General features: G+C 36.4%; 1 protein-coding gene across 1 annotated transcript; it reads left to right on the top strand.

Moving 5' to 3' along the window:
* The first annotated feature begins 13,167 nt into the window (after window positions 1–13,167).
* On the top strand, window positions 13,168–14,526 carry LOC129900047 (uncharacterized). Its single transcript, XM_055975022.1, has one exon. It carries the CDS (start codon window positions 13,168–13,170, stop codon window positions 14,524–14,526), a length of 1,359 nt encoding a protein of 452 aa, XP_055830997.1.
* Window positions 14,527–14,868: the final 342 nt, after the last annotated feature.

Raw genomic sequence — 14,868 nt, 5'->3', positions numbered from 1 at the left:
AATCTTAAATCCATCTTTAAATCATATCCATCCATCCCATCCCATCTTTATCAAATATCAAGATCTAATCGTGACCGCTCATCAAAATTAATGAACGGCTAAGATTACATTTTTTATTTCTAATACCAAACCCTAGCCTAAACTTTCTTTTTCATTTGGTCATCTTCTCCAAAGGAGAGAAGACAACAACGCCGCCTCCCTCTCTCGATCTCTATCACGCCGCCGCCTCCCGTGGCTGCACTCTAGCAGCCCCACACGCACACACTCTCACACTCCCTCATCTCTCTCTCTACATCCTCACAGCCACCACAAGCTATAAGCAGCCATGGCTGCACGCTTCCAGCAGCAGCAGCGACGCAACCGGCAGCAGCACAGCGCCACCAGCAACGGCAACCACCAGCAGAAGCAGCCACGAACAGCTGCAACCAGCCGTGACGACAAGCAGCAGCAGCAGCCAACGGCGAGCAGCAACACCTGCTGTCCAGCGAGCAGACAACCAGCAGCCATCGACGAATATCAGCAGCAGCAACACATCTGTCAAGATCCATCTTTAACGAGCTGACATCTTGTTCATCATTGACGTCGGAGCTGCTGTCGCTCGTGCAAGATCCGTCCAGGTTTGATCATTTTTTACTTCTTATTCTTTCTTTGTTTTAAATTTTTGAATTAATGGACGATTCACTTTTGAGCTCAGTAGTCAGTTTTATACTTTATTCTGGAAGTAATGTTAACTTGATGTTCATATACTTGAATCCAAACCAACCAAATAGAAAAATATTTATGTTTCTTTACTTTTAGTTATGTTAATTGATTTTGTTACCAAAAAAATATTTAATTGATTTTGTCTGCGTAGAGATGAATAGAGATCCTCTAGCTCCATTATTCATTTAACTAAGCATTTATTTTTCTTATTTTCATATAGCTATATTTACAACAACATTTGTCGAGAAACGATGAACCTATAGAAGTTACAAATTTTATATTCTCAATGTAAAAAAAAATTGACTATCAATCCATAGCATGGCTGTTAAATTTAATTTATTGGCTGTGCTTTATAAATCTTTCAACTAATATCATGAATTTCTTTGAAGTGATGAAAACCCTTTCAATAGTATTTAAGTTTTCCATATAGAAGAGAGATTGCGAGGAAAGGGTATTGGCTTTGGTGCATTTGTGTCAATCTACTATACCTCAACCCATAAGTAGTTCTGTTGTATGTATTTTGATCTATGAGAAATATATATATATATATATATATATATATATATATATTATATTACTACTAAATGATTTTGTCTTTTAAGTAAAATCAAAGATTTGCTAAAACTAGAGGTGGGTTGATCTTTATCTCAAAACAAACAATCAAATTTATATAGAATAGGAAGAGTGTAAGAAGATTCTTGACAAGCACCTAATGTAAGTGTACCTGTGCTTGAATTCCTAATTAGTTATTCTCACCAGTGTTAATTTTCTGCTCTATTGTGTTTCCTTTTCTGTTAAGTCCGTGCTTATCTGGTGATAAGCACCTAATGTAAGAGTAACTGATATATTTGGCCTAATTATGATATTATTCAATTTATTAATCGACTTCTTGATTCCATGATCATGTAAGTTGTAATATTTCATGATCAATTTTTCCGTTCATGGCATATACAATTGATATCCTTAAATTTTGAACAAACTCTAAACCTGATTTCTTTGAATTCTAAATTATTCTTGTTAAAAATTACTTTATTGTTGCCTGTAATAGATTATATTTATATTATAATTATTATTGGTGGGTCCCTCTAACAAAACTTTTTGACTTTTGAAAGATTTTTTTTTTGAATAAATTTGAATCAAATCTGGGAGATCCGATTTGATTTGGTTGACAAAATCTTGAAAATATTGTCATATTCTTTGGAAATTAATGGTCTCACCGACTTGTCTGACAAAGTTTGAATTACAATCTTTTTCAGCTGTTTTATTGAAATTTTGGACACAATCACTAGTTCTTTTCTTTTCTTCAGAATTATAAATTAAGAGCTCCATCTTTATTTTAAGGGACACACTAATAGAGAGAGGAAGGAGAAGAAAAAACATACAGAGTATTGAAAGAAAAAAGAATGAAAACATTTCACTTTACATTCTTAACACTCAAACGAAAAAAAAAAAAAAAGAGTTGCTTGCACACTTTAATATTCTATTTCCGGTGTTTAGTATTGGGGTTCAGATTTCTATTTACTCATTCTTCCTAGCTAAAATATCCAGGTTAGTTCCAACCTTTCTTTATATGTTAGCTTATTATTTTTTTAAAAAAAAATATTCTTTCCTTGTTTGTTTACTTTATTGAAGTAAAATTATGTAATCATGTTACACCTCTATATTATTTGTATACTGCTTGTATATATTTTTATGGTTTAGCAGGTTTTGGATTTCAAAGTTCAAAACACGAAGAGTTGCGAACTAAAGGTTAAGATGTAGTTATTTCGTCTACACCTTTTGTATTATTCACTTACTTTTTATTTTTAGTTTGTAATAATTTTGTAAACTATATTCTACATAATAATAAATATTTGGGGACTGTCTAAAGGGAAGGGGAATCTACGTGCTAATTATATTTATTTTGCTTTGACATAATTTTATGTGGGTGTGCACGCTAAAAAATATGCCAAAAGTTAGTTTTAATTATTAAAGTTATATTTTATCGATGCTTCGATTTAATATGTTAGTCACAGATTTTAAGATCAACCTATTGTTTGAATATCGATAAACTTGATACATTTTAATCAATCTTCTAATTTTAATATTTTTTTTACTTATTAATATGTATCAAATAACATGTCCAACTCTCATATATTTTGTTCAAACTACCAATCATTCTATTATTAAACATCATGTACATACACTTTCAATAGATAATTTTCAGCATGCTAATTGAATCCTATATCATTGCTTAAGCTTAATATTTTCAGCATATTAATTGAAACTACATCTACATGACTCGTTTAAACACGTTAATTTATATAGAAATCATGTTTAGGATTTAATAAGTATTTAATAGGCTACTTTAATACCTAAAATGCCTATAGATTTGTTAATGAATATTTTAGAACGTTATATCATATAGAAACTATGTCTATAGGATATACTAATATTGCAACTATATAGAAACTATGCTTTCATAGTAATAATCATACATAAATCATGTCTATAATATTTAATGAATATATTAATACTTTATAGAAATTAAATTATGCTTATAAGACTATAAATATTTTCATCATATTGATTCATATAGAAGCTATGTCTATAGGATTTAATAAATGTTCCAATGCATACTTTATTTAGAAACCAAGGTTATAGAATCTTATAATTTTAATATAGCATGTCTATAATATTGTTAATTAATATTTTTAACATGTTAATCACTTAGATATTATGTTTATAGGATTTAATAGTATTTCAAGCATATAGAAACTATGCTGGTAAAAACATTTTGAGCCTATTAAGTCCATGGGACCTAACAATATTTTCAGCATATTTTATCATATAACAATCACGTTTATAGGTATTATAATTCTAATGTATCAATTAAATAAATATCATGTCTATAGGCCTTCATAAATATTTTTCATAATATTATGCGTAGAAGTCATGTCCATAGGTTTCTAATAAATATTTTATCATTTTATTCCATTTTGAAACCATGCCTACAATTTTAATAAATTTTTAACATATTATTTCATTTAGATACCACCTATCTATAGTATTTTAATAGTTTTTTTAGCACAATCTTAACTAAAATCATATTAATAACTAAAATTATCGAGCATGCATTCTTTTGTTACGCCTCGGTAATTAAAATTCCCTTCATGTGTCTAATGTTATATTTACGATACCTACGTCTGATTATATGCACACACATGATTATTATAACAACTTTCACTATTTATCTGTGTTTTCAAGCATGCTAATTAATTAATTTAGAGGCTTACTTGAGATTTTATGTGCTAACTATTCGTCCAATCTATTTTGTTTGGCGATGTGTCTAATTAAGATGACTATATTTTTTTTAGTCTAAAATCTACCCTAATAGTACGTCCAATGCCTCTTGGATATTAAGTTGGGACGTTAGACACCTCTTAAGACGTTAGTTTTTAATATTTCTTTTAGATCGCTTTAGGATTAAACTAACAAACAAATTTAGGAGGGGTAGGGGTAGATAGACCCTTCAGAAATGATGGAAATCGACCCGAGCAGAAAATGACAAAATACTATATTTTTGTCTTCCGATTAATAAGCCGGCGCTGATCCGAAGAATGTGAATACATAAATATTTTATCTTGCTTATATGTTTTGCTTGGTATATATTTGGGGTAGTTTGATGTTAAAAACTAAAATATTTCTTTTTAGGTATCACTAACTCCTATTGTTTTCACTTTGTTTAATTAGGCAACAATATTTATTTGTCATGTATTAGTTCTAACATTAATTATTTAGTTTAACCTAATTAAATCCCTCAAAGAGAAGCCATTTTTTATGATCAATTATTTTTATTTAAATGATTTATATACTAAGTCTATATTTATTATAAATTATCTTGAATGTTTTAAATCTATATTTTTCTCAAAATTGTTTAATACTTTGATTATTGTTAAAACACATTTTTCCAAAGTTAGTCAAATAATTTTTAAATCATCGGACAACCGCATGTTAGCGGCTATTTTAAGTGCTAAAACCTTCTTAAAATAGTAATATGAACCTCGTACCTTTTTCTCTGAATTTTTTAAGACTTAATTCTGTTAGAGTCTTTTAAATTAAGTTTTCCTAATGTCTTTAAAAAATTAAGTGGCGACTCTTCTTTTATTAAAATTGATTTTTTTTTCTAAAAGTTGAAATTGATTTTAAACAGTCTTTTTTTGACATAACAGAAATGACGACTCTGCTGGAGCCCTAATTAGGTTCTAACAATTAGATTTGACTAACCTATTTGACTAACTATTCAGAAATGTAATAATTAGTAATTTACTTTCTTTATTTTTGCCTTAAATATTTAAATTATAATTTACTTTCTTATTTGCGCCTTATATGTTTAAAATTCTGAATATTGATCTGTCATTGCATGCATAGCATACTTCCGCCACTTGGTATTTTTTTTCTTACTTAAATGATGGTTATGTGGGTCGCAACCATTGAATCCAAATGTTCTTAGGGGTACCCTCACAAAATGTGTTAGCCACTGGATGGTCAACGGTCGCTAACTTTTCCAAGCCCGGGTTGTCCGCTTGGGTTATCGGTATGCTGAAATGAAGCCCACTCTAGTCCACCTAGCGTAGAGCGAAACCAAAACCCTGATTTAGCGTATTGGCCTAAGACGACCCAATACCCAAGGCGTATTGGGCCCACTAGAAAGACCACCTTGAGTCCAAAACGGTCCTCGGCCAAAATGGACGATCATACTTATGTGTTTAAATTTGAAGGATGTATATGCTGTTGAACAAGTTATTGCGCCTATGGGTTTGGGTTTTTATATACTTTGTGTGTTTTGTAGATGGCTAAAAGATTTTTGAGTTTTGGCATGGTCACCAAAAACCCCGATCTTCTCCGTCTTTGGTGGGGTAACCTTGGCCCTTATCTACAGACTCAAGTTACAACCCATCTAGGGCATCTCCCGTCGATCATGCAACTCCAAGCATGGCCTGAGTTCATTGAGGTTATTACTCGATTTTGGGATAGCGAAAGAATGGTTTTTCGATTCGGGGATGCTGAAATAACACCAACTATAGAAGAAATTCAGGATTGCCTAGAAACCATTGGAATGTGTAATAAACGAAAGCATAACCCTGACCATCACATTTTGATACCGAATAAGCCAACTAGCACTAAAATGAAGAATATGCTTCTATTGGTAAATGCGGATTGGTTAGACACACCAAATATTCTATTTATGAAGTTTTTCGAGCGTTGGGGACATTAGAGCTACTATAGGGGGTTTCCCAATAAGTTTCACGATCACACCACATGGAGTAACACTCGAGCTTTGGCATTCTCCATTTGTCTTCTGGAGACCATGGTATTCCTTTGGGATAGAAATAATGAAATTGACTCTAGAATTGTTATGACTGTGCATGCTATTTTTCATGGCATCGGTGGGCAAAATCAGAAGAAGAAGCACTTCAATTTGGTTCCGATCATTGTGGCTAATATCTATCGTTCTTTAAGTCGATGCAAAAACGGTCATCGATTTTTCGAAGGATGTAACCTTTTGCTTCAATGGTGGATGTCTAAGCATCTGGCTAAAAATTCAGAGGAGGGTTCACAAGCTTTGGGAAAGCAGGACGGAACGGACGATATTCATCAACGTGAATTCAATTTGAGTCTCTTAAACTTCAAGATTCAAAAAACAAGAGAAGGATGGGCTAAAATTCTTTACGATTTGAGGGAAAGTGACATTCATTGGATGTTCGAAGACTTTAGATCTGAAAAAACAGCAATTTGTGGACCCCGATATCCTTTTTTGGTCCTTGTGGGCATTAGGGGAATACGACCTTATAGTCCCAATAGAGTTATGCGACAGTTCGGGAGAAAGAAAATCATACCCCAACGAGGGAACATCGACCAATATATCATCGATTATGACAATCGCGAAGTAGTACCCTATGCTAAAGAAATCCTTAAAGAGTGGGCCAGTCGTATTTATTTGAAAGAGAGCATAACTGAAAATAAATACGAAGCTAGGTACGACGAAGAATACAAAGTATGGTTAACAACAGATTTACAAGGTACACTAAAACCGGGGCCGTATGAGGGTCCTCAAATCGAAGATGTTCATACAAGACTTCAAATACAGGCTCACCTTTTCCAATAAGAGTTTCAACACAGGGAACGAGAGTTCCAACGTAAGGAACAAGAGTTCTGCCAAAGGGAGTATGAGAGTCAAAAGGCCTTAACTCTCGCGACACAAGAGCTAGCTAATTCGAGAGCATCATTAGAACAGGTGGACTTGAGCTTATATGAGCAACTCGCCAGTTTCAAACAATTGTCGATGCCTGATAGAGCCTTGTTGGCTGAACCTTACTTATTGATCCTCAAGCACATTGTTCGAGAGGAAATGGAGAAAGCAAGAAGAAGAGCAGGACCTTCCACTTTTTAGTTTGTCGTCTTTCTTGGCGTTGTATTGGCTTCTTTTGTATTGGCATTTTCCCTTCCCTAAAGTGTACCCCCTCGCTCGATTTTGTAATGTCTTATTTATTTATGAATGAAATCTTAGTTTTTTTTGGAGGAGGGCAATGGAATGTGTTCAAATGACGTACTACATCCTTCAAAACGCTAGGCCTACCCTTGGCATAAAAGGGTTACATATTTATTTAGGATGCGTAATAACTGTCTATGTGCCTTATGTGTTTATTTGTCTCATTATATGTGATATTTTCCATTACAAGTTATGAACAAAGAATAACATATATTCCTTTTGAGTTATTTTCTATCCAGGTATTTAGAATTGATCTGTGTTGACAAACTGGCTAAGCATCCTTATTTCATGAGATCAAAAATTTCTAAAGATTCCTTCTCCGATCAAAATCTGTTAGTAGAGAAAAGGAAAATGACTAGCAATAATGGCAATACTGGTTTGACAGAGATTGTTATAATAGACTCTATCATCGCTGAATAAAATGAGTTGATTGCACAGTTGGTGCAACAAATCGCCGAGATGAGAGTTGAGATACAAAAAAATTGAGAATTATAAAATTTGGCTATCGCCGCTAACACGCCGGTTCCAGGCGATGGAAGGCCTCCATTCCATTTCCCTTCTCCTAATTCAAGTACGGAATGCATTCAAAACCCATCCTTAAACCCTACTTAAAATAACTTCATTGTTGACCTCGCTGCCTCGAATCCTCATCATGCCTCCGCTTCCTACCAAGCGCCACCTCACCCTCAAAGTACCAACCCTCCAACCTTCTATCCCCCACAAAATACCAGCCCTCAAGTTTGTCCTCCCCCATAAAACCAAACTATTAACAATCCACAGACCTTTCCCCATCATCAAAATCAATATACAAACCAGTAGACATGTCCCCAAAATTACCAAGCTCTTCAAAATACACAAAATTCCCCATTCATCCCTCTCTTGCCTCAAAAGACAGCTTTTCAAATCCTAATCCCAAATGAACCCTATGCCAATGGTTCCGAACTTGATCACTATGAGGAACAGGAAAGAGAGTGGAAGGCGAAGGAAGATACAACCAAATAGAACATGAAAGAGGAGATCATAAAAGCTATGAAGGAGTTTCGTTACACTCCGGATATTACTGGACTAAATTATGAAGATTTATGTATCCACCCGAATTTGAACCTTCCTAAGGGGTTCAAAGTGCCAAAATTTGATACTTTCGGAGGAACTGGAAATCCTTTGGCTAATCTGAGAGCGTACTGTGATCAACTAGTAGGGGTTGGGAAGAACGAAGCTTTGTTAATGCGACTCTTTAGCCGAAGTTTAAGTGGAGAGGCCTTGGAATGGTTCAGCACCCAAAAAAATAAAACAATGGTCTAATTGGAATGCTTTGGCCAGAGATTTTATCGAGAGGTTTGCGTACAACGTGGAGATCGTTCCCGATCGATATTTTTTGGAGAAGATCAAACAAAAATCCACTGAAAGTTATCGTGAGTATGCATACAGGTGGAGGAAAGAAGCCGCTAGAGTTCGACCTCCCATGATAGAGAAAGAGATCGTGGAATTATTTGTACGCATGCAAGAGCCCGAATACTATAAAAGATTAATGTTGCACGTTGGAGCAAAATTTGCTGAGATAGTCAAGGTAGGTGAGACTATCGAGTATGGGCTCAAGACCGGAAAGGTAGCCCGTGTAGCCTCCTCAACTGGGTCTTCGAGATTGTTTAAGAAGAAGTGAGAGGATGCATCTACCATCTCCTACACACCTGAAGGGAAGAGGTTCGCCAACAGCAAGCCAGGAAAATCTACACCTTTCAAGACCTATCCACGAGATCCACAAATTTCGCATCAAGTTTACTACACTCAACCAAATTACCAAACCCCACCTTCCAGTTGCCAAACTCCTTACCCAAATTACCAAGTCCCATTTCAAAATTATCAAACTCCACAGTACTAAAACACCCCGCCAAACTAACAAACTCCACAACCAAATTACCAAACCCAACCGTATCTGAGATTCCAAACTTCTGTACCTTCCTGCCAAAATTGTTTGAGTTATCATCACATACCCCCACCCCCGCAAAATAACTACAATATTTCCCAACCCAATTTTGAAAATAGGCCCACTAGGACTTTTACTCCTCTAGTGGAAAGTCGGACTAAGCTATTCAAAAGATTAAGAGATGCAGGTATTATCCATCCCATTGCACCTAAACCGTCTGATACAAGCTCTAGATTCTACAGAGCTGACAAAACATGTGCGTATCATTCCAACTGTGTCGGGCATGATACTGAAAATTGTATCAATTTGAAGCACAAGATTCAGGATTTGATTGATCATAAGGTCGTCACTCTCCAAACCGCTGCCCCTAATGTCAATAGTAATCCTTTGCCGAATCATGGAGGGGTTAATATCAATATGATTGAGATGGAAGAAGATTGGTGTGGAACAAAAGCCATAGTTCCAGCTTATCGTAACAATCTTGAAATGGCAGTGGCTTCACTTAGGATAAAGGAGAAATCGAATTTTGTGATTTTGACACCTCAAAAAGTTGTTGCTCTAGTGCCAAAAGAAATTCCCAACAAAAAAAAGTTCGTGATCGAAACTGTGACAACTCAGGGAATGACGCGGTCTGGTTGGTGTTATACTCCAGAAGAATTGGCTCAAGGGGGGCATAAGAAATATCAACAAAAAAGACTAATCAGTGAAGGTGAAGCTGAAGAGTTTTGGTGGAAGATGCATCCAAAAGAGTATTCTATAGTGAAACATTTGGAGAAAGTACCTTCCCAAATCTCAGTATGGGCATTGTTGATGAGCTCACAATAACACAGACATTCTTTGATGAAAGCTTTGGATGACACTTACGTACCCGTGGGTATGGATGGAGATAATCTGGCTGCTATGGTGAGTTGATTCATTCAAAGACATCGCATCAGTTTTAGCGATGAAGAGTTGCCTCTTGAAGGTGTGATGCATAACAAAGCTCTTCATGTCACTATTAAGTGTCGGGAAAAGATCATGAATCGGGTATTGATCGATGATGGATCGGGTCTTAACATTTATCCCTTGTCGACTCTCAACCAATTAAACTTTGATTTGGGAAAAGTCCGACAGAACCAAGTTAAGGTTAGAGCTTTTGATGGGGGTCAAAGAGACATATTAGGAGCTGTGAACTTGGGTATTCAGGTAGGTCCTATTGATTTTGTTGTAGAGTGTCAGGTGATGGATATCACCACCAGCTACAACCTATTATTAGGAAGACCATGGATCCATATGGCTAGAGCCATGCCCTCTACTCTCCATCAGATGATAAAGTTCGTAAAGAATGACTGTGAGTCATTTATGGTGAAGGAAGTCATGTAAATGATTTCTCGTCAATTGTTGATGATATTACTAGAGGTACCGACTTTTACATAGTGGAGCTGGTAAATGCCACTGGCGATGATTTAGCCTCACACCCGTCTATGCCTTCTGTTTATAAAATGATAGCCACTGTCATGCTCCAAAGCGGTTTTGAGCCAAGTTTTAGATTGGGGAAATACTTTTAAGGAATCATCGAGCCTATTCAGATTCCCAATAAAGGTTTGAAGTATAGTTTGGGATATGTCCCTACAGAAGACGATGAGGTAGATGTGACAAGCAGGAAGATTGATCGGGTATTGGCTAGGCCAATACCTCACTTGTATATGTCATTTCCAGTGCAAGAATACGTCAGTGATGGCGATCTTAGGGAAGGAATCTGGAATCTTTTTGAGAAAGTTGACACAATCTCGGAGGAAGAAACAGAAACATCAGGCATCTGTGATACTAAGCCGGAGGACCAATTATCTAATTGGACATCCACACTGCTCTTTGTCCCTCACTCGTCTTGGTAGATAAAGACATATTATCTACTTACTTTTAAGTCGGTGGTAGTCCAGAGGAGGTCCGAGACCCACCTTTTAAGTTGTTGTTTGGTTGTGCTTTAAATTACCTTTGTGATGTTTGAAAAAGGCAGACTGACCCATAGCCATAGCCAAAATATGTATTTATTTTGGTTTAAATGAAGACCTCCTTTATCGCAAAAAGTACTTATTATTTGCTTATCGATCTATATTTTACTTATTTAACTTTGTTCGCTTATGCTTTCAGTAAAAATAACTTAAAACCTGCCAATATCATGTCATGTCACAAGCTAAATGAAAAAAATAAGATAGATGGTGATGAGTTCGAGGACTATGATGAAAAGGCTACGATACATGAACACCTCGCCGAGGGATTGAAACAATTTGAGGAGCAATACAAGTCAAATCAAGAAGAAACTGAGGCTGTGAATCTGGGAGACGACGAGTATATCAAGGAAACCAGAATCTGTGTCCATCTAACAAAAGCTTAGAAGAAAGAACTTATCAGTTTGCTTAGAGTGTACATCGACATATTTGCTTGGTCTTATGATGATGTGTCAGGTTTGAGTGTAGACATCGTGTCTCATAAATTGCCAATCAATCCGGATTACAGTCCAATAAAACAAAATACTCGAAAATTCAAGCCAGATTTGAGTTTGAAGATCAAAGAAGAGGTTACCAAGCAAATTCAATCCGGAGTTGTGAAAGTGACAAAATATCCGACTTGGTTAGCCAACATTGTTCCAATCCCTAAGAAGGATGGCAAGATCAGAATCTGTGTTAATTATAGAGATCTGAACAAAGCTAGCCCTAAAGACAACTTTCCATTTCCAAATATCCACATTCTCATTGATAATTATGCCAAGCATGAGATGCAGTCGTTTGTGGATTGCTACACAGGTTATCACCAGATTCTAATGGATGAAGAAGATACAGAAAAGACAGCCTTTATGACACCGTGGGGTGTATATCATTATCGAGTAATGCCATTTGGTCTCAAGAATGCTGGGGCTACTTACATGAGAGTCATGACGACCATCTTTCATGATATGATTCACAAGGAAATTGAAGTGTATATGGATGATGTCATTATCAAATTCCGCGAGAGTAAGGATCATTTGACTCACTTGAAAAAATTCTTTGATCATTTGCACAAATATAACTTAAAATTAAATCCTGCTAAATATGCTTTTGGAGTGCCAGCCGGCAAGTTATTGGGGTTTATAGTCAATAGAAGGGGTATCGAGCTTGATCCCGCTAAAATTAAGGCGATTCAATAATTACCTCCACCAAAGACTAAGAAGGAAGTGATGAGTTTCTTGGGAAGATTAAACTACATCAGTTGATTCATAGCTCAGTCCACATTGATTTGTGAGCCTATCTTTAACCTACTGAAAAAAGATGCATTGACAAAATGGACCGAAGAATGTCAGACAGCTTTCGATGCTATCAAAAGTTACTTGTCTAATCCGCCGGTGCTAGTTCCTCCGAGGGAAGGAGTTCCATTGTTACTATATCTGTCTGTCTCGGATAATGCATTTGGATGCGTGCTAGGTCAGCATGATGAGACGGTGAAAAAGGAACGATCAATCTACTACTTAAGAAAGAAGTTTACTCCATATGAGGCTCGTTACACTCTTTTGGAGAAAACTTGTTGTGCTTTAACCTAGATTGCTCAAAAGTTGAGACATTACTTGTCTTCATATACTACATATCTCATTTCCAAGATGGATCCATTAAAGTATATTTTTCAGAAAGCGATGCCCACTAGGAAGTTGGCAAAATGGCAAATGTTGTTGAGTGAGTTTGATATTGTATATGTGACCCAAAAGGCGATAAAAGCACAAGCCTTAGCTGATCATCTTGCAAAAAATCTAGTAGACGAAGAGTATGAACCACTCAGAACTTATTTTTCCGATGAAGAGGTATTATTTATAAGAGAAGATATCTCTGAGGCATACCCTGGTTGGAGGGTATTTTTTGATGGGGCGGTGAATCATGAAGAAAGTGGAATTGGAGCAGTCCTAATATCAGAATCTGGACAACATTATCCTATGGCGGCCAAACTCTGATTTCGTTGCACGAACAACATGGCTGAGTATAAAACATGCATCATGGGTCTGAAGATGGCGATCGATAAAGATATTCAAGAGTTGCTGGTAATCGGAGATTCAGATTTACTGATTCATCAGGTTCAGGGGGAGTGGGCCGTAAAAAATTCGAAGATTGTACCGTACGTGAAATTAGTGCAAAGGTTGTGTAAAAGGTTTCGCAAGATCGAGTTTAGGCATACCTCAAGGTTGCAGAATGAATTTGCTGACGCTCTTGCTACTATGTCCTCAATGATCAAATATCCAGATACAAGTTACATTGACCCTATGGAGATATATTTGAAAGAACAACCCGCTCACTTTTCGCATGTTGAAGTAGAACTAGATGAGAGACCTTGGTATTTTGACATAAAAAAGTATCTAAAGACCGGGACTTATCCAGATGATGCGACTTTCAATCAGAAGAAAGCAATACGTCGAATGGATAACAATTTCTATCCAAGTGGAGAAACCCTTTATAGGAAAACTCTAGATATGGGACTTCTCAGATGTGTCGATGCCATGGAAGCTATAAAGCTTCTCGAACAGATTCATGCGAGAGTGTGTGGAACTCATATGAATGGGCTTACCTTGGCGAAAAAGATCCTTCGATTCGGCTATTTTTTGATGACTATGGAGCATGATTGTTGTAAGTATGTGCAAAAATGTCATCAATGTCAAGTGCACGGTGATTTGTTTCGAGTACCTCCTTACCAACTCAATGCTATGAGTTCTCCTTGGCCATTTGTGGCTTGGGGCATGGATGCCATTGGTCCAATAGAGCCAGCCGCCTCTAATAGACATAGGTTCATTTTAGTCGCCATTGATTACTTCACCAAATGGGTGGAAGCAGCCTCGTACAAATCAGTTACAAAGAAGGTAGTAAAAGACTTCGTCCGTAATAATTTGATATGTAGATTCGGAATACCGAATTCCATCATTACCGATAATGGAGCAAATCTCAATAGTTATTTGATGAAAGAGATATGTGAGCAATTCAAGATTAATCATCGAAACTCAACCGCATATCGTCCCCAAATAAATGGAGCCGTAGAAGCTGCCAACAACAACATCAAAAAGATTCTGAGGAAAATGATTGACAATCACAGAGGTTGGCATGAGATGTTTTCATATGCTTTGTTAGGATACCGAACGACTGTCAGAACATCAATTGGAGCAACCCCATACTTGCTAGTGTATGGGACGGAGGCTGTAATCCCCGCCAAAGTGGAAATACCATCATTGAAAATCATTCAAGAAGCTGAATTGAGCAACGCCGATTGGGTTCGTAATCGAATTGACCATTTGCATTTGATTGATGAAAAGAGAATGACTGTCGTTTGCCATGGTCAATTGTACCAACAAAGAATGACTCGTGCTTTTAACAAGGAGTGAGACCAAGAACATTTGAAGTTGGTCAGTTGGTTCTCAAACGTATTTTTCCACATCAAGATGGGTATAAAGGAAAGTTCGCGCCAAATTGGCAAGGACCTTACATGGTTCACAAAGTGCTATCTGGAGGTGCCTTAATATTGTCCGAAATGGATGTCCAAGATTGGCCCAAACCAAGCAACTCAGATGCCGTCAAGAGATACTACGTTTGAAGGTTCAAAGTTTTTGTAATTATGTCATTTGCTTGTAATCATTTCTATGCTCGTTTGTTTTAAATTAACCCTCCCATTTTACAACGAACTACGTCTGACCTGAATTCTCAAGAATGAGATACGTAGGCGGCCT

The sequence above is a fragment of the Solanum dulcamara genome, chromosome 8 (assembly GCF_947179165.1).
Source record: "Solanum dulcamara chromosome 8, daSolDulc1.2, whole genome shotgun sequence".
Taxonomy (NCBI): Eukaryota; Viridiplantae; Streptophyta; class Magnoliopsida; order Solanales; family Solanaceae; genus Solanum; species Solanum dulcamara.
Note: the sequence above shows the minus strand (reverse complement) of the source record. Positions and strands in the feature narration are given on the sequence as shown.